This window comes from Haematobia irritans, chromosome 3 (genome assembly GCF_050003625.1).
Source record: "Haematobia irritans isolate KBUSLIRL chromosome 3, ASM5000362v1, whole genome shotgun sequence".
Classification (NCBI taxonomy): Eukaryota; Metazoa; Arthropoda; class Insecta; order Diptera; family Muscidae; genus Haematobia; species Haematobia irritans.
In genome coordinates this window covers 9,059,710-9,079,200 of record NC_134399.1, presented here as the reverse complement: position 1 = coordinate 9,079,200, position 19,491 = coordinate 9,059,710, and the positions used below count along the sequence as shown (strand labels likewise).

The 19,491-nt window shown below is 28.3% G+C and overlaps 1 protein-coding gene across 1 annotated transcript; it reads left to right on the top strand.

Annotated features, from left to right (window-relative positions):
- The first annotated feature begins 18,574 nt into the window (after positions 1 to 18,574).
- Positions 18,575 to 19,225, top strand: LOC142229451 (uncharacterized). The gene is made up of 2 exons (XM_075300011.1): positions 18,575 to 18,739; positions 18,804 to 19,225. The coding sequence occupies exons 1-2, from the start codon at positions 18,688 to 18,690 to the stop codon at positions 19,148 to 19,150; spliced, it is 399 nt and encodes a 132-aa protein (XP_075156126.1). The 5' UTR covers positions 18,575 to 18,687; the 3' UTR covers positions 19,151 to 19,225.
- Positions 19,226 to 19,491: the final 266 nt, after the last annotated feature.

The following is a 19,491-nucleotide window of genomic DNA, read 5'->3' as shown; positions in this document are numbered from 1 at the left end:
TAAAATTTGGAAAAACTGTCTATAGAAATAAAATTTTGACAAAATTTTCTATAGAAATAAAATTTTGACAAAATTTTCTATAGAAATAAAATTTTGACAAAATTTTCTATAGAAATAAAATTTTGACAAAATTTTCTATAGAAATAAAATTTTGACAAAATTTTCTATAGAAATAAAATTTTGACAAAATTTTCTATAGAAATAAAATTTTTACAATGTTTTCTATAAAAATAAAATTTTGGTAGATTATTTTTGGCTCGAGTGGCAACCATGATTATGAACCGATATGGACCAATTTTTGTGTGATTGGGGATCGGCTATATATAACTATAGACCGATATGGACCAATTATGGCATGGTTATAAGCGGCCTTATACTAACACCACGTTGCAAATTTCAACCGGATCGGATGAATTTTGCTCCTCCAAGAGGCTCCGGAGATCAAATCTTGGGAACAGTTTATATGGGGGCTATATATAATTATAAACCAATATGGACCAATTCATGCGTGTTTGTTAGAGACCACATTCTAACACCATGTTCCAAATTCCAACCGGATCGGTTGAATTTAGCTCCCCCAAGAGGCTCCGGAGGACAAATCTGGTGATCGATTTATATGGGGGCTATATAATTATGGACCGATATGGACCAATTCATGCATGGTTGTTAGAGACCATATATTAACACCACGTACCAAATTTCAACCGGATCGGAAGAATTTTGCTCCTTTAAGAGGCTCCGGAGGTCAAATCTGGGGATCGGCTTATATGGGGGGCTATATATAATTATGGACCGATGTGGACCAATTTTTGCATGGTCATTAGAGAACATATACCAACACCACGTACCAAATTTCAACCGGATCGAAAGAATTTTGCTCCTTTAAGAGGCTCAGGAGGTCAAATCTGGGGATCGGCTTATATGGGGGGCTATATATAATTATGGACCGATGTGGACCAATTTTTGCATGGTCATTAGAGAACATATACCAACACCACGTACCAAATTTCAACCGGATCGAAAGAATTTTGCTCCTTTAAGAGGCTCCGGAGATCAAATCTGGGGATCGGCTTATATGGGGGGCTATATATAATTATGGACCGATGTGGACCAATTTTTGCATGGTCATTAGAGAACATATACCAACACCATGTACCAAATTTCAGCCGGATCGGATGAAATTTGGTTCTCTTAGAAGCTTCGCAAGCCAAATCGGGGGATCGGTTTATATGGGGGCTATATGTAATTATGGACCGATATGGACCAATTTTTGCATGGTTATTAGAGACCATATACTAACACCTTGTACCAAATTTCAGCCGAATCGGATGAAATTTGCTTCTTAGAGCAATCACAAGCCAAATTTGGGGGTCCGTTTATATGGGGGCTATACGTAAAAGTAGACCGATATGGACCAATTTTCGCACGGTTGTTAGAGACCATATACTAACACCATGTACCAAATATCAGCCGGATCGGATGAAATTTGCTTCTCTTAGAGCAATCGCAAGCCAAATTTGGGGGTCCGTTTATATGGGGGCTATACGTAAAAGTGGACCGATATGGACCAATTTTTGCATGGTTGTTAGAGACCATATACTAACGCTATGCACCAAATTTCAGCCTGATCGGATGAAATTAGCTTCTTTTAGAGCAATCGCAAGCCAAATTTAGGGGTCCGTTTATATGGGGGCTATACGTAAAAGTGGACCGATATGGCCCATTTTCAATACCTTCCGACCTACATTAATAACAACTACTTGTGCCAAGTTTCAAGTCGATAGCTTGTTTCGTTCGGAAGTTAGCGTGATTTCAACAAACGGACGGACGGACGGACGGACGGACATGCTCAGATCGACTCTGAATTTCACCACGACCCAGAATATATATACTTTATGGGGTCTTAGAGCAATATTTCGATGTGTTACAAACGGAATGACAAAGTTAATATACCCCAATCCTATGGTGGAGGGTATAAAAATATTTCATAGTTTTATATAAAATTTCATATAAATGCGTTTAATTATTAACCGAATTTACGAGAAGAATAATATATTTGTGAACAATTTCCCTTTTTGTTAGCATTTGTTTTCAGAGGATACATGTGCAGCCTAAAAGTATGCAAAAACCGAAAAACTTTTTTACCATAAGGTTTTCAGAGAACACACGTGAGTGTTAACAGTATGAAAATAAAATTTTTTATAGTTTCTATTATTTTCCTGAATATTAATAATTTCAAGGAACGGGTTACAATAAAATTACGAGTAGATATTGATTGATAGGTAAAAAGGAATGTGAATTAAAAATGAAATTAATAAAAAAAAAATATTTCATAGTTTTAAATAAAATTGTATATAAATCTGTTTAATTATTAATCGAGTTTACAAGACGAATAATATATTTGTGAGCTATTTCCCTTTTTACTACCATATTGTTTTCAGATGATACATGTGCAGCCTAAAAGTATGCAAAGAAATCTATATAAAATAAAACGAGTTAAGATAACGGATATGATCGGTGCCTTAACAAACAATCGAGTATACGAATATTATAATTATGAGTAATGTCACTTTTTCAACATAAAGTTTGCAGAGAACTCATGCACAGTCTAAAAGTATGGCAATATTATTCTCTTAAATATTAAACTCCACGGAGTGTTTTTCTTTAAAATGGATATTAAATAATTGTTAGTTTAGTGAGGATTTAAATTTACTTCAGAATTCTACATAAAATTTTGATATAAATGCGATTAATTGTTAATCGAGTTTACGGCGGCGGGTTCTTCGTACCAGATTGACCCGATTGATCCCACCCATTGGCCAGCGGCTGCCATATCAGTGTACGCGTTGTTTCTTCCGTATTTTGGTGTTGGAGAAGGCGCATACCGGGGAGCCTTCTCCGTTTGCTGTTGGTCAGAACCGGGATAGAGGAAAACCCCGAACCATGGTACTGTTCAGTCTGACCAAACCTGATCCACCACCGTTCGGTTTCGGTGAGGTGTAACCGGTGCTTGAAGTGGATGCACGTCCAGAACTGCTTCGGCCTAACATATAGAAATAGACTGACTATGTGGCAGGATGCTGTGCCAACGACAGCAGCAGTGGGTCGTCAGACTATGCGACCCCTCCGACATCTCCTGTACAACAATATACTCCGCCGCAACATCTTACACCCAATATTATTGTACCAGGTCCGGATAGTGCATCGTTTTTGCAATTTAATTGCCACGGGATCCGAGGTAAGATTAGTGAGATCGTGGACTTTATGAATCGGAAAAGGATAAGGGTCGCGGCGATCCAGGAAACTAAGCCGAATTCCACCTGTAGCCTATGCCATTGTGATGGATACAATATACAATGTGTATATACCGCCGGTTGGTAGCTGTGCTCCAGGTTATAGCCCAAACATTGAGTGGCGGTTGTGCGGGCATAACCGATTGGTGCTAGGAGACTTTAATGCCCACCATGAACTTTGGTATTCTCTCCTAGGTACACGCAGAGAAGGAATATGTTCACCTCAAACATGTTTCAAGAACAAAATGTTTTTTTTGTATGGTGACCATGTAACATGTTTGTCACTAAAATGTTATTTTCTCGTCAAATATAACCTGCTTGCCGAAATCAGATACATGATTTCCGAGAAAATAATATGGTTGCGAAAACCATGTTACATGGTCATCACCCAAAAATAACATTTTGCTCTTAAAACATGTTTGAGGTGATCATATTCCTTCTCTGGGTGTAATGACCAGAGAGGTATAGCTTTGGCGAGCAAATAGATAATTCCACATTTTGCACGGTGAACGAAGATACCCCCACGAGAATTATGGGTGATTGCAGCAGTTCGTCAGATTTATCTTTAGCATCGCCTGGTCTGATAAATTACGTTTCCTGGCAACCCGTCATTTCATTGGGATCAGACCATAACTTCTGAACGCCGGACGCTTATCAATCAAAAGAAAGCCAACTGGGAAGGCTTCAGAAAATACACAGATCGCCGCTTCAGTGAGCTCCCGTCCCCCTCTCATGTTCATGTTACCCTGAGGGTGTTCCGGGGCATCATCAATACAGCAGACGCACGCTTCATAACCGCTGGTCGAATTGCCCAAGTGAGGCCCAACTTCCCAGCCGAAGCGGCGGGACTCGCAGATGACACACTACAATTTACATCAGCCGAAGTTACCAATGTCATCAACAGCGCGAAACCATCCAAGGCGCTGGGCCCCAACGGAATTTCAATGCTAATGCTGAAGCATCTAGGAATACTGGGAGTTGAGTACCTGACCAGATTCCTCAATTTGTCCTTGGAATCACTCATTATACCCGATGTCTGGAAGATGGGTAGGGTGATTCCACTACTGAAGCCAGGCAAAGATTCGAGTAAAGGTGAATCGTACAGACCGATATCCCTTCTCTCGCCAGTAGCCAACATACTTGAGACACTACTCCTCCCCAGCCATGTGGAGAATTTCCAGCTGTCCACCATCAACATGGATTCCGTAAGGTACATAGCACGACGACAGCCTTGCCTGCCATCAGCCCAAGGTGTGTCATAGGATGGTCCTCGTGGCGCTTGACTTGTCGAAGGCATTCGATACGGTCATCCATGTCATACTATTAGAGGACATCGAGAATGCATCCCTACCGGCAGGAATCAAGCGTTGGCTTCTGAATTATCTTTGCGGACGCCAGTCGTACGTGGAATTCAGTGATAAAAAGTCAAACCCCCTAGATTTAAACAAGAAGTTCCTCAGGGTGGAGTGATATCTCCGGCACTTTTTAATTTCTACCTGTCCTAGATTCCACCCCCTCCTGACGGCGTCGAGATTGTATCATATGCGGACGATTGTACAATCATGGCATCCGGGCCCATTGTTGATGACATATTCGATCGATTGAACGTCTACCTCGCGGATCTTACTAGTTATTTCACTGCAAGAAATTTAAGGATATCTCCCACCAACTCCTCAGCCACACTATTCACTACATGGACGGCGGAAGTACGCAGGCAGTTGAATGTCAGAATCGACGGTGCAATAATTCCGAGCACAAATTACCCCAAGATTCTCGGGGCCACATTCGACAGCCTCTTTAAGTTGTCCGCCCATGCCACTGCAATTTGTGATAAGCTCCGCGGTAGAAACAAGGTCCTCAAGTCGCTTGCCAGCAGCAAGAAACCAAGAAACCTTGTTGACTACTTATAAGGCAATTGGCCGATCAGTGGTAAACTATGCAGCGCCAGTGTGGACACCTCAAACGAGCAACACGCAGTGGAATAACATACAGACCTGTCAGAACGCCGCCCTTAGAATCGCAACAGGATGTATCCGCAGTACACCCTTGGATCACCTTTATGTGGAGATCATGATCATCCCAGTGCGTCGACACAATTACATGTTGTCAAAGCAGTACCTCTTGGGTTGCTATCGAAGGATGAAACTACATTAAAAACTGTTACAACAACGAGACGAATATTATATTTGTGACATAAATAATACAAAAAAAAAATATCATTAAAATATCATATATATATATAATCAAGTGTTTCATTGCGTTTAAGAAATTATCTAATTTCTCAATTTCTTCGTAGGGTAAATTTTAACATTTTGCTGCCATAGCAATATCATTGCCTACATTTAGGCGCTCATTTCATCATATATGGAATATATACAAATTATCCCCTTATAAGCCTTAGACAAAGTCGTAGACCAACAAATAATATTTTTATTTAAATATTAAGACTTTAAATATTAAAGAGTACAACTGCTGTTTTATTTATTTATTACTTAATTAATTATATTTATAACTTATAATAAACTTATTTATACGGTCACAACCAACTAAAGGCTATCGGCCTACTGGTAATTAAATTACAATAGAATATGATACTATACATGGTTAAGCCTATACCTTATATATATTAGATCCGATTAAATAAATACTGAGTTTTTCAGTTCTTACAAAATTCAAATTCTAAAGCCTATATTTAGGCTTCCTAACAATCTTTTCATAAGGCCATTGTCTTTTTTTAATTATGTATGCTTTTGTTAGCATTCTCTTTTATTGTTACAAAATATTCTTTCTATTCATTCTCTGTCAAATGTAATTAAGACATATATCATAGAGATTAAATTACAAGTTCTAATATCTCATATAGATTACATATCATTTAACTATTAAATAAAAATATTTTACATATCATTTAACTATTAAATAAAAATATTTAATAATTCGAAAAATTTATATGAATGACTTAGCTCTAATATTTATTTTATGTTATATGAATTTCAATTTATACATACAATAGATTTGTTTCCATATATAACTTGATAAATATTTAATTTCATAATTGTATAAAATAGAAAATTGCCTATATTTAGGAGTTATTATATGCTTTTCATTTATTTCATTCAAAATTGTGACTTTTAAAATAAATGAGTATTTTGTTTATACAAATAAAGCAAATTAGTTTAGTGATAACAACATCAACTAGGCAATATTATGCAAGCCAAATATTTTTTTTCATAAATTACAAAAATATTTGTAATAAAAACATCAACTGGTAAAAAGCAATATTGAGTAGTTTGGTACCTTTTTATTCTTTTGTTTTCGTAAATTACAAAAAATATTTATTTATATTTTAAGGAGCAAATCTATTGGCTAAATAAATCAGGCAAAACTAGACAAATAATACAATTTGAGCCTTAAGACTATTGACATGAACTATTTTTATTTATTTATTATTTTTGTTTTCTTTTATGCAATTACATATGAAGTTAGAAATATATGGTTGAGTGTTTTTTATTGCATAGATTTTCTCTTTTAGTAAAGTAAAGACCAAGTCAACTTGAATTTGAATTTTTAAATTTAAACCATATAAATTGTATGAAATTTTAGCAATAGTGACGCCTAAAAATATGCAATGAAAATTTTAGCTAAACCGGGTTCTACCATGGACTGTACATTTCAAGGATTGATTTTCAATGAAGTTTGACAAAATTTCTATGGAAATAAAATTTTGACAAAATTTTCTATAGAAATAAAATTTTGACAAACTTGTCTATAGAAATAAAATTTTGGAAAAATTTTCTACAGAAATAAAATTTTGACAAAATTTTCTATAGAAATTAAATTTTGACCTAATTTTCAATAGAAATAAATTTTTCTTTAAAAATAAAATTTTAACAAGATTTTGGCAGAATTTTCTTTAGAAATAATATTTTGAGCCAATTTTCTATAGCAATAAAATTTTGGCAAAATTTTCTATAGAAATAATATTTTGAAAAAAAATTTCTATAGCAATGAAATTTTGACAAAATTGAAATAAAATAAAATTTTATTTCTATAGACAATTTTGTCCAAACTTTTTTCTATAGAAAATGTTGTAACAATTTCATTTCTATAGAAAATTTTTGCCACAATTTTATTTCTATAGAAAAATTTGTCAAAATTTTATTTCTATAGAAAAAATTTGCATAATTGTATTTCTATAGAAAAATTTGTCAAAATTGTATTTCTATAGAAATTTAGTCCTAATGTTATTTCCGAAGAAAATTTTGTCAAAATTTTATTTCTATAGAAAATTTTGTCAAATTTTTATTTCCATAGAAAATGTTGTCAAAATTTTATTTCTATAGAAAAATTTGTCAGAATTGTATTTCTGTAGAAAAAATTTCAAAATTGTATTTCTATATTAAATTTAGTCATAATGTTATTTCCAAAGAAAATTTTGTCAAAATTTTATTTCTATAAACATTTTTGTCAAAATTTTATTTCTATAGAAAATTTTATCAAAAAAAAAAATTATAGAAGATATTTTCAAAATGTTATTTCTATAGCAAATTTTAACAAACTTATTTCTATAGCAAATGTTCTAAAAATTTTATCTCTATAGAAAATTGTTTCAAAATTTTATTTCTATAGAAAATTTTGTCAAAATTTTATTTCTATAGAAAATTTTGTCAAAATTTTATTTCTATAGACAATTTTGTCAAAATTTTATTTCTATAGAAAATTTTGTCAAAATTTTATTTCTATAGAAAATTTTGTCAAACTTTTATTTCTATAGAAACTTTTGTCAAAATTTTATTTCTATAGAAAATTTAGTCAAACTTGTATTTCTATAGAAAATTTTGTCACAATTTTATTTCTATAGAAAATTTTGTCAAAATTGTATTTCAATAGAAAATTTTGTCTAAATTTTATTTTTATAGAAAATTTTTTCACAATTTTATTTCTGTAGAAAATGTTGTCAAAATTTTATTTCTATAGAAAATTTTGTCTAAATTTTATTTCTATAAAAAAATTTGTCAAAATTGTATTTCTATAGAAAATTTTGTCAAAATTATATTTCTATAGAAAATTTTGTCTAAATTTTATTCCTATAGAAAATGTTGTCAAAATTATATTTCTATAGAAAATTTTCTATAGAAAATTGTGTCAAAATTTTATTTCTATAGAAAATTGTGTCAAAATTTTATTTGTATAGAAAACTTTGTCAAAATTTTATTTCTATAGGAAATTTTGTCACAATTTTATTTCTGTAGAAAATTTTGTCAAAATTTTATTTCTATAGAAAATTTTGTCCAAATTTTATTTCTATAGAAAATTTTGTCAAAATTTTATTTCTATAGAAAATTTTGTCAAACTTTTATTTCTAGTGAAACTTTTGTCAAAATTTTATTTCTATAGAAAATTTTGTCAAAATTGTATTTCTATAGAAAATTTTGTCACAATTTTATTTCTATAGAAAATTTTGTCAAAATTGTATTTCAATAGAAAATTTTGTCTAAATTTTATTTCTATAGAAAATTTTGTCTAAATTTTATTTCTATAAAAAAATTTGTCAAAATTTTATTTCTATAGAAAATTTTGTCAAAATTATATTTCTATAGAAAATTTTGTCAAAATTTTATTTCTATAGAAAATTTTGTCTAAATTTTATTTCTATAAAAAAATTTGTCAAAATTTTATTTCTATAGAAAATTTTGTCAAAATTATATTTCTATAGAAAATTTTGTCAAAATTTTATTTCTATAGAAAATTTTGTCTAAATTTTATTTCTATAAAAAAAATTTGTCAAAATTATATTTCTATAGAAAATTTTGTCACAATTTTATTTCTATAGAAAATTTTGTCTAAATTTTATTTCTATAGAAAATTTTGTCAAAATTTTATTTCTACACGGATGAAAAAGACTGTTTTTCATATGTTTGGCTATAAACATTATACGTTTGGAACACAAATTTTTAAACACAATATTTTTGAGTGCAAGCATATAATGTTCATAAACTAGCATAACATGTTTGGGACATATATGTTAATATGTTAGAACATATTATGTTTGGGACATAAAATGTTTGTAAATATAATATGCTTGGATGCAAACATATATTAATTTAGAAATAGACTATAAACATATATGTGTTTAGTAGCTTGGAGCGCTATTTAACATGGAGCGATATTGAATTAAGTTGGTGGTTGTTGCTTGTTATTACAAAATTAACATTTTATTTTTCCTTGGGCAATTGATCAGCTACTTCTTTGATCCTTACAAACTGTGTGGTCCGCTGTTCGAATCCCCGTGCGGCAAAAGGTAAAATTAAAATAAAAAAAATCATACAATTGAATAATTTCTTCTACAATGTTTGTATTACAGAAAAAGGTGCTAAGAACTAAAAAATCTCGTGGAAGTGAGAAAGATGTAGGGGGGAATATACAATTGGGCAGAAACAAAATTTTGAGCATTCAGGTCGAAAACCTATGTTGTTAGCATCTATATTACCTGTTTATTTTCATAATTCATTATGATTGTAAATATATAAATAAATAAATAAAATTTTGAGCACAATATTGTTTGGGAGAATTTTTTTAAGCATATAATATTTTTGGATGCAAAATGCTTCCACACATATTATATGTTCACATAATAACATATTGTTTTTTGGAAGACAACATTATTGAATTTGGATGCAAAATACAACATGTTTGGAACTTAGACTACCCAAACATATATTGTTTAGACCAATATGCTTTCAAACATATTATATATTGGAAGAGATCAAACATATAAATGTTTGGGCAATACCGAAAAATATATATGCTTGAAGCAAAATATGTTTGGGAGTATATGTTACAGAAGCGATTTTTTGTGAGCCTGTAGAGAAAATTTTGTCAAAATTTTATTTCTATAGAAAATTTTGTCAAAATTGTATTTCTATAGAAAATATTGCCAAAATTTTATTTCTACATAAAAATTTGTCAAAATTGTATTTCTGTAGTAAATTTAGTCAAAATTTTATTTCTATAGAAAATTTTGTCAAAATTGTATTTCTATAGAAAATTTTGTCACAATTTTATTTCTATAGAAAATTTTGTCAAAATTGTATTTCAATAGAAAATTTTGTCTAAATTTTATTTCTATAGAAAATTTTTTTCACAATTTTATTTCTGTAGAAAATTTTGTCAAAATTTTATTTCTATAGAAAATTTTGTCTAAATTTTATTTCTATAAAAAAATTTGTCAAAATTTTATTTCTATAGAAAATTTTGTCAAAATTATATTTCTATAGAAAATTTTGTCTAAATTTTATTCCTATAGAAAATGTTGTCAAAATTATTTTTCTATACAAAATTTTCTATAGAAAATTGTGTCAAAATTTTATTTCTATAGAAAATTGTGTCAAAATTTTATTTGTATAGAAAACTTTGTCAACATTTTATTTCTATAGGAAATTTTGTCACAATTTTATTTCTGTACAAAATTTTGTCAAAATTTTATTTCTATAGAAAATTTTGTCTAAATTTTATTTCTATAAAAAAAAATTTGTCAAAATTATATTTCTATAGAAAATTTTGTCACAATTTTATTTCTATAGAAAATTTTGTCAAAATTTTATTTCTATAGAAAATTTTGTCTAAATTTTATTTCTATAGAAAATTTTGTCAAAATTGTATTTCTATAGAAAATATTGCCAAAATTTTATTTCTACATAAAAATTTGTCAAAATTGTATTTCTGTAGTAAATTTAGTCAAAATTTTATTTCTATTGAAAATTTTGTCAAAATTGTATTTCTGTAGAAAATTTTGTCAAAATTTTATTTCTATAGAAAATTTTGTCAAAATATTATTTCTATAGAAAATTTTCTCAAAATTTTATTTATATATACAACATTTTGTCAAAATTTTATTTCTAGTGAAAATTTTGCCAAAATTTTATTTCTATAGAAAAATTGTCAAAACTGTATTTCTATATTAAACCTAACCTAACCATATTAAATTTAGTCATAATGTTATTTCCAAAGAAAATTTTGTCAAAATTTTATTTCTTATATTTCATGTTAGCCTGATAATGAAACAGGCAATTGACGTCCAAATGCATTATATCTAATTATACAATTATTTTTCGAGCTTTATGGACAGATATAGATTAAAGGAACATGATTAATAGAGCCATTGAAAAGAAAACGCCAGATACCAATCTATACACGCCTGGACTGTACATGTTTCGGTTCGGGCGAATGAACCTTTCCACAGCCTTTAGTATAGTCTGGCTGGGAGAGATAACTCAATTTTGGGCCCTTTATGCTAACTCCTTATGGAGAAAACATTTGGGAAATTTCCTCTTACAAATTGAATCATCTTTTCTCCCACTGTACATCATCTTTTCATATAACTTACAAGTCCCTTAATCTTATTTTTATTTCGTTTTGTTACATAGTAATGCAACAACACGAAATTTATTTTTAGAAAGCTAATTTGTTAGAATTCACCTAAGTGGTGAACAGTCGAACAATGCTTGTTGTTTCTACAGTCAACTACAACATATGACAATTAACAGAAACTGGTTTCCAGGATACAACAACAATTCTAACGCGTACATTAGTCGTGTTTTTCCTAGTTTTACGACGGGCTCATCGTTGCTTATTATATTTCATGTTATTTCATTCGCCCGAACCGAAACATGTACAGTCCAGGCGTGTATAGATTGGTATCTGGCGTTTTCTTTTCAATGGCTCTATTATCATGTTCCTTAATCTATATCTGTCCATAAAGCTCGAAAAATAATTGTATAATTAGATATAATGCATTGGACGTCAATTGCCTGTTTCATTATCAGGCTAACATGAAATATAATAAGCAACGATGAGCCCGTCGTAAAACTAGGAAAAACACGACTAATGTACGCGTTAGAATTGTTGTTGTATCCTGGAAACCAGTTTCTGTTAATTGTCATATGTTGTAGTTGACTGTAGAAACAACAAGCATTGTTCGACTGTTCACCACTTAGGTGAATTCTAACAAATTAGCTTTCTAAAAATAAATTTCGTGTTGTTGCATTACTATGTAACAAAACGAAATAAAAATAAGATTAAGGACTTGTAAGTTATATGAAAAGATGATGTACAGTGGGGAGAAAAGATGATTCAATTTGTAAGAGGAAATTTCCCAAATGTTTTCTCCATAAGGAGTTAGCATAAAGGGCCCAAAATTGAGTTATCTCTCCCAGCCAGACTATACTAAAGGCTGTGGAAAGGTTCATTCGCCCGAACCGAAACATGTACAGTCCAGGCGTGTATAGATTGGTATCTGGCGTTTTCTTTTCAATGGCTCTATTAATCATGTTCCTTAATCTATATCTGTCCATAAAGCTCGAAAAATAATTGTATAATTAAATTTTATTTCTATAGAAAATTTTTTCAAAATATTATTTCTATGGAAAATTTTTTCAAAATATTATTTCTTTAGAAAATTTTGTCAAAATATTATTTCTATAGAAAATTTTGTCAAAATTGTATTTCTATAAAAATTTTGTCAAAATTTTATTTCTACAGAAAAATTTGTCAAAATTGTATTTCTGTAGTAAATTTAGTCATAATGTTATTTCCAAAGAAAATTTTGTCAAAATGTTATTTCTATAAACATTTTTGTCAAAATTTTATTTCTATAGAAATTTTTTTTATAGAAGATTTTGTCAAAATATTATTTCTATGGCAAATTTTGTCAAACTTATTTCTATAGAAAATTTTCTCAAAATTGTATCTCGATAGACAATTGTGTCAAAATTTTATTTCTATAGAAAATTTTTCAAAATTTTATTTTTATAAAAAATTTTGTCAAAATTTTATTTCCAGAGAAAATTTTGTCAAAATTTTATTTCTATAGAAAATTTTGTCAAAATTTTATTTCTATAGAAAATTTTGTCAAAATTTTATTTCTATAGAAAATTTTATCAAAATATTATTTCTATAGAAAATTTTGTCAAAATTTTATTTCTATAGAAACTTTTGTCAAAATTTTATTTCTGTAGAAAATTTTGTCAAAATTGACCTCAAGCCGAACAAAATTAATAATCAGAAAATTTTATTTCTATAGAAAATTTTGTCATAATTTTATTTCTATAGAAAATTTTGTCAAAATTTTATTTCTATAAAAAAATTTGTCTAAATTTTATTGCTATAGAAAATTTTGTCAAAATTATATTTCCATAGAAAATTTTGTCAAAATTTTATTTCTATAGAAAATTTTCTATCGAAAATTGTGTCAAAATTTTATTTCTATAGAAAACTTTGTCAAAATTTTATTTCTATAGAAAATTTTGACAAAATTTTATTTCTATAAAAAATTTTGTTAAAATTTTATTTCTATCGAAAATTTTGTCTAAATTTTATTTCTATAGAAAGTTTTGTCAAAATTATATTTCTATAGAAAATTTTGTCAAAATTTTATTTCTATAGAAAATTTTGTCAAAATTTTATTTCTATAGAAAATTTTGTCAAAAATTTATTTGTATAGAAAGTTTTGTCAAAAATTTTATTTCTATAGAAAATTTTGTCAAAATTTCATTTCTATACAAAATTTTGTCCAAAAATTTATTTCTATGGAAAAATTCCTTAAAACTGTATTTCTATAGAAAATTGTATAAAAATTTTTATAAAATTTTATAAAATTTTATTTCTATAGAAAGTGTTGTTAAAATGGTATTTCCACTGAAAATTTTCTCAAAATTTTATTTCTATAGAAAATTTTGTCAAAATGGTATTTACTCTGAAAATGTTCTCAAAATGTTATTACTATTGAAAATTTTCTCAAAATTTTATTTCTATTGTTTTTTTTTTAATTTAATTTCTATATAAAATTTTATTTCTTTAGAAGATTTTGTCCAAATTTTATTTCTATCGAAAAATTTGTCAAAAATTCATTGAAAATCAATCCTTGAAATTTATAGTTTTAGCTACTTCCAAAAATGTCATTGCATATTTTTAGGCGTCACTTTTGTTCTCTTTTTAACATTACTGATGGAGTAGAAAAAATTGCTCGAAATAGTATTAAGCATCCAATAGTGTTGGATACATTAGTTCGCTTTTATGTAAAGGCATCGATAACGTCCGAAATTGTAAAGAGATCGGGGATAACAAATTTACGAAAGCAATTGCACTAAACCGACCTCCCGATTTTGGGGTCTTGGGCTTATAAAAACCGCAGTTTTTAGCCAATTTGCTTGAAATTGGAAATCTGGAGGTAGTTTAGAACTATCAAAAAGATTGACGAAAATGGAAAATGGAAAGTGTATTTTCTATCCGATTTGCCTGAAATTGAAAATCTAGTGGTATTGAAGGACCACAAAGCGAAGATGGGGTGTATCGGTCTATATTTTGGTATAGCCCCCATATAGACCGATCTCCCGATTTAACTCCTTGGGCTTCTAGAAGCCGTAGGTTTTATCCGATTTGCCCGAAAATGTAAATGTACTTATATTTTAGACCCTCAAAAATCTGTATCGCATTTATTTTTACCGGTATATTATGTAAGGCATCGATATAGACTGATTTCACATCTTGAGGGTATATCAGGCGCACTGAGAGTTTTCAAAGGAAACTATTATTTTTGATTCATGGTGGTGGTTTTTTTAGATTCGGCCCGGCCGAACTTACTACTGTATATACTTGTTTTTTTTTTTAGGAAAAAATCTTCATTAATTCTTCATTTTGTGGATTTTTTTCGCATCTTCTTACTGCCTTAATTGTGAGATAAATCTTACAAAATTTTACGATATAACCAAACACCATTAAAGGCGAAAGAAAAATAACGAAAAACTTAATTTCTGACCATAAAAGTTTATAGTTGCTACTGCCCCCAAAGGGAGCTAGTTTTCCCCATATAATTCAGGAGGTGTAAAAGTTTAACAAAGTTTTGTTAACCTTCAATCAGTTTCCCTTTTATTTCTTTAATTTCTTTTTCCATGTTACACATTTTTTTTTTGCTAAGGCTATTGTTGTTGATTAAGCCGTGGCAGAAACTAAAGAAAACCAGAGAAAATATAGAGATGATAATAGTGTTGTGGCTTCCATGATTAACTTGGGGACTTTTGTTAACCTAGGAGTTGGGCTTCTTCAATTATAATTATCCGACGCCTTAGTGTATGCTTTAATTTTTGTTGTTATTTTTTCCTCCACTTGTTTCCGTTTAGTAAAACTTTTCTCTTTATTGTAGTTTTTTTTTTCATAATACACACATTTTCATTGGCTTCGTTGTGTATGTTAGCTTAAAGCTAATGGCGAAATGAGGGCGGGGAGCAATGGTGCGATATATACAAAAATTAATTGTTCTCTACTCAAATGTTTTCTTTTCATTTTCATTTTATGTTTGGCTTAGACACAAACCTGGAATGAAACCATGGGGTTGAGATGCCATTTAGTAAAAGTAAACGTGGCAGATTTTATTGTGCATTTGATATGTGAAAATTACAGTTAAGGGAAAAGAATTTGTGTCTACAAAACCCACGTATTATTAGAAATAACAGAAAATAAACAACAAAGAGGAAAATTGTGATTATTTAGTAGAGAATGATTAGTAGAGCCTGAAAGTAGGCAAGCATTTTTGTCTTAGAAAAAAATTCTTTCTATTACAACAATTTAAAATAAATTTGTTTAACCTTGAAGCTTTCTTAAATTACGATAAAACTTAGAAATTGGCAGAATTAATGCTGCATTTGATATGTGAAAACTACGGTTATGGACAACAATTCTTGTATAGAACACCTACGTATTATTGGATTTAAAAGAAAAAACAACAGCAAGGCAATTTATGAATATGTAGGGACAGAATACTTAGTAGCGCCTGAAAGCAGGCTACATTTTTTCTTTTGCAAAACATTCTTACCAAAAATGACAAAATAGAAACAAAATTGTAACAACATTTTCTATAGAAAGAAAATTCTGACAAAATTTTCTATAGAAAGAAAATTTTGACAAAAATTTTCTATAGAAATAATATTTTGACAAAAATTTCTACAGAAACAACATTTTGACAAAAATTTCTATAGAAATAAAATTTTGGGAAAATTTTCTATTGTAGTAAAATTTTAACAAATTTTTCTATAGAAATAAAATTTGGACAAAATTTTCTATAGAAATAAAATTTTGATAAAATTTGATATAGAAATAACATTTTGACAACATTTTTTATAGACATAAAATTTTGAAAAAGTTTCCCATAGAACTAAAATTTTCACAAAATTTTCTATAAAAATGAAATTTTGACAAAATTTTCAATAGAAATAAAATATTGGCAAAATTTTCTGTAGAAATAAAATTTTGGAAAAATTTTCTATAGAAATAAAATGTTGACAAAAATTTCTACAGAAACAAAACTTTGACAAAAATTTCTATAGAAATAAAATTTTGACAACATTTTCTATAGAAACAAAATTTTAAAAAAATTTCCTATAGAAATAAAATTTACACAAAATTTTCTATAAAAATAAAAATTTTACAACATTTTCTACAGAAATAAAATTTTGACAAAAATTTCTATAGAAATACAATTTTGACAGAAATTTCTATAGAAATAAATTTTTGACAAAAATTAGAAATAATATTTTGACGAAATTTTCTATAGAAAAAAATTTAGACAAAATTTTCACTAGAAATCAAATTTTGACAAAATTTTCTATAGAAATAAAATTTTGACAAAATTTCCTATAGAAATAAAATTTTGACAAAATTTTCTATAGAAATAAAATTTTGACAAAATTTTGTATAGAAAAAAAATTTAGGCAAAATTTTCTATAGAAGTAAAATATTGACAAAATTCCCTATAAAAATAAAATTTTGAAAAAAATTTCTATAGAAATAAAATGTTAAAAAAAAATTTCAAAAGAAATAAAATTTGGAGAAAATTTGCTATTGTAGTAAAATTTTAACAAAATTTTCTAGAGAAATTAAAATTTGACAAAATTTTCTATAGAAATAAAATGCTGACAAAAAATTGTATAGAAATAAAATTTTGAGAAAATTTTCTATTGTAGTAAAATTTTAACAAAATTTTCTATAGAAATTAAATTTTGACAAAAGTTTCTATAGAAATAAAATTTTGACAAAATTTTCTATAGAAATAAAATTTTGACAAAATTTTCTATAGAAATAAATTTTTGACAACATTTTCTATAGAAATAAAAATTTGACAAAGTTTTGTATAGAAATAAAATTTTGACAAAATTTTTTACAGAAATAAAATTGTGAGAAAATTTTCTATTGTAGTAAAATTTTAACAAAATTTTCTATAGAAATAAAATTTTGACAAAATTTTCAATAGAAATAAAATTTTGACAAAATTTTCTATAGAAATAAAATTTTGACAAAATTTTCTATAGAAATAAAATTTTGACAAAATTTCCTATAGAAATAAAATTTTGACAAAATTTTCTATAGAAATAAAATTTGGACAAATTTTCTATAGAAATAAAATTTGGACAAAATTTTCTATAGAAATAAAATGTTGATAAAATTTTTTATAGACATAAAGTTTGGACAAAATTTTCTATAGAAATAACAGTTTGACAACATTTTTTTAAGAAATAAAATTTAAAAAAAATCCTATATAACTAAAATTTTCTCAAAATTTTCTATAAAAATAAAATTTTGACTTATTTTTCTATAGGAATAAAATTTTAACAACATTTTCTATAGAAATAAAATTTTAACAACATTTTCTATAGAAATAAAATTTTGACAAAATTTTCGATAGAAACAAAAATTTGACAAAATTTTCTATAGAAATAAAATTTTGACAAAGTTTTGATAAAATATTCTCCAAATTTTGGTAGATTATTTTTGGCCCTAGTGGCAACCGTGGTCGTAGTGTATTATAAATCAGTTAGAGCCTGAAAGTAGGCAACAGTTTTTGTAACATGGAAGTCTTACACAAATTCGTTCTATTACGACAAAATAAAATTTTAAAATGCAATGTTTTCTAACCTTCTTAGCTTACATAGAAATTGCCTTATTTTTCATGTCCATGGTCCAACCATTAATCATTCCCCAGGCAATCACTGCCTAAGCATTTCTACTTAAATGTGAAAACGAACAAACGCCACAAAACCAATAAAAACGCAAATGTTGAGGTTTTTAAGTTGAGAACGTGACCCAGACGTGATAAATGACATTAGAACCAACAGACACAAAACAGATACTCTACGCAATGGAAAATGGCACAGCAAACAAATGCAATGACTACAATTTCAATGGAGGGGAGAAGAAAATAAACTATAAATGCAACTTTATGCAAGCCTCACAAAGTTATTAAAATTTTTGTGCAAGTCAATAAAACAACACTTGCAAGTCAACGACCCCTTATAAGTCAGACAACTTAAAGTTGGTGGAAAAAAAAATAACAAAAAAAACGACCATGAGGATTCAATATTCAGTTTTTATAGTTATTTCGTTGCTCTTAGCTATTGGTAAATAAAACTGAAAATTAACCAAAAAAGTTAAATTCTCTAAAATTTCTTCTCATTTTCTTAGTTCAGGCCAACTTATTCCCTAAATTTCCCAAACTGGTTCTGAAATATGATGAAACTGAAGAAGAGGGTGTTTCTGAAATGCCTCTCTTTAAATTCCCTAAATTAGATTTATTCGCAAAACCTAGCTTGAAGGAGAAACTGGAAGAGAAAAAAGCTAAAGAGGCTATGGATAAGGAGGAATTCCAATCTAGTATGGTTGACTTCTTTGAAGACAAGGACAAGGCTAAAAAGGTTGTCGATAGACTACAAATCCACAAACTGATCACAGTGCCCGAGGAACCTAATCCTTGCGATTGTAACGGAGCCAGCAAAAATAACTGTGATGACGAAATCAAGTATTTTAGTTAGTTGAAAAAAAGGAATAAATATTAAAAAAAAATTATCATACATAAAAAAATAAAAACAAAATCTCCAAACCTTAAATTTAACAAAATCTCTCTCGTGATTATTTTTATAACCTTCAAAGTCTATGGACATCACGCTAAATTTCTTGTGAGAAGACTTTCCATAGAAAATTTTCTTAAGTTTTTTTTCTATAGAAAATTTTGTCAAAATTTTATTTTTTATAAAAAATTTTGTCAAAATTTTATTTCTGAAGAAAATTTTGTTAACATTTTTAAATATTTAAAAAATTTTGTCAAAATTTTTACTTCTATATAAAATTTTCTCAAAATTTTTTACTTCTATAA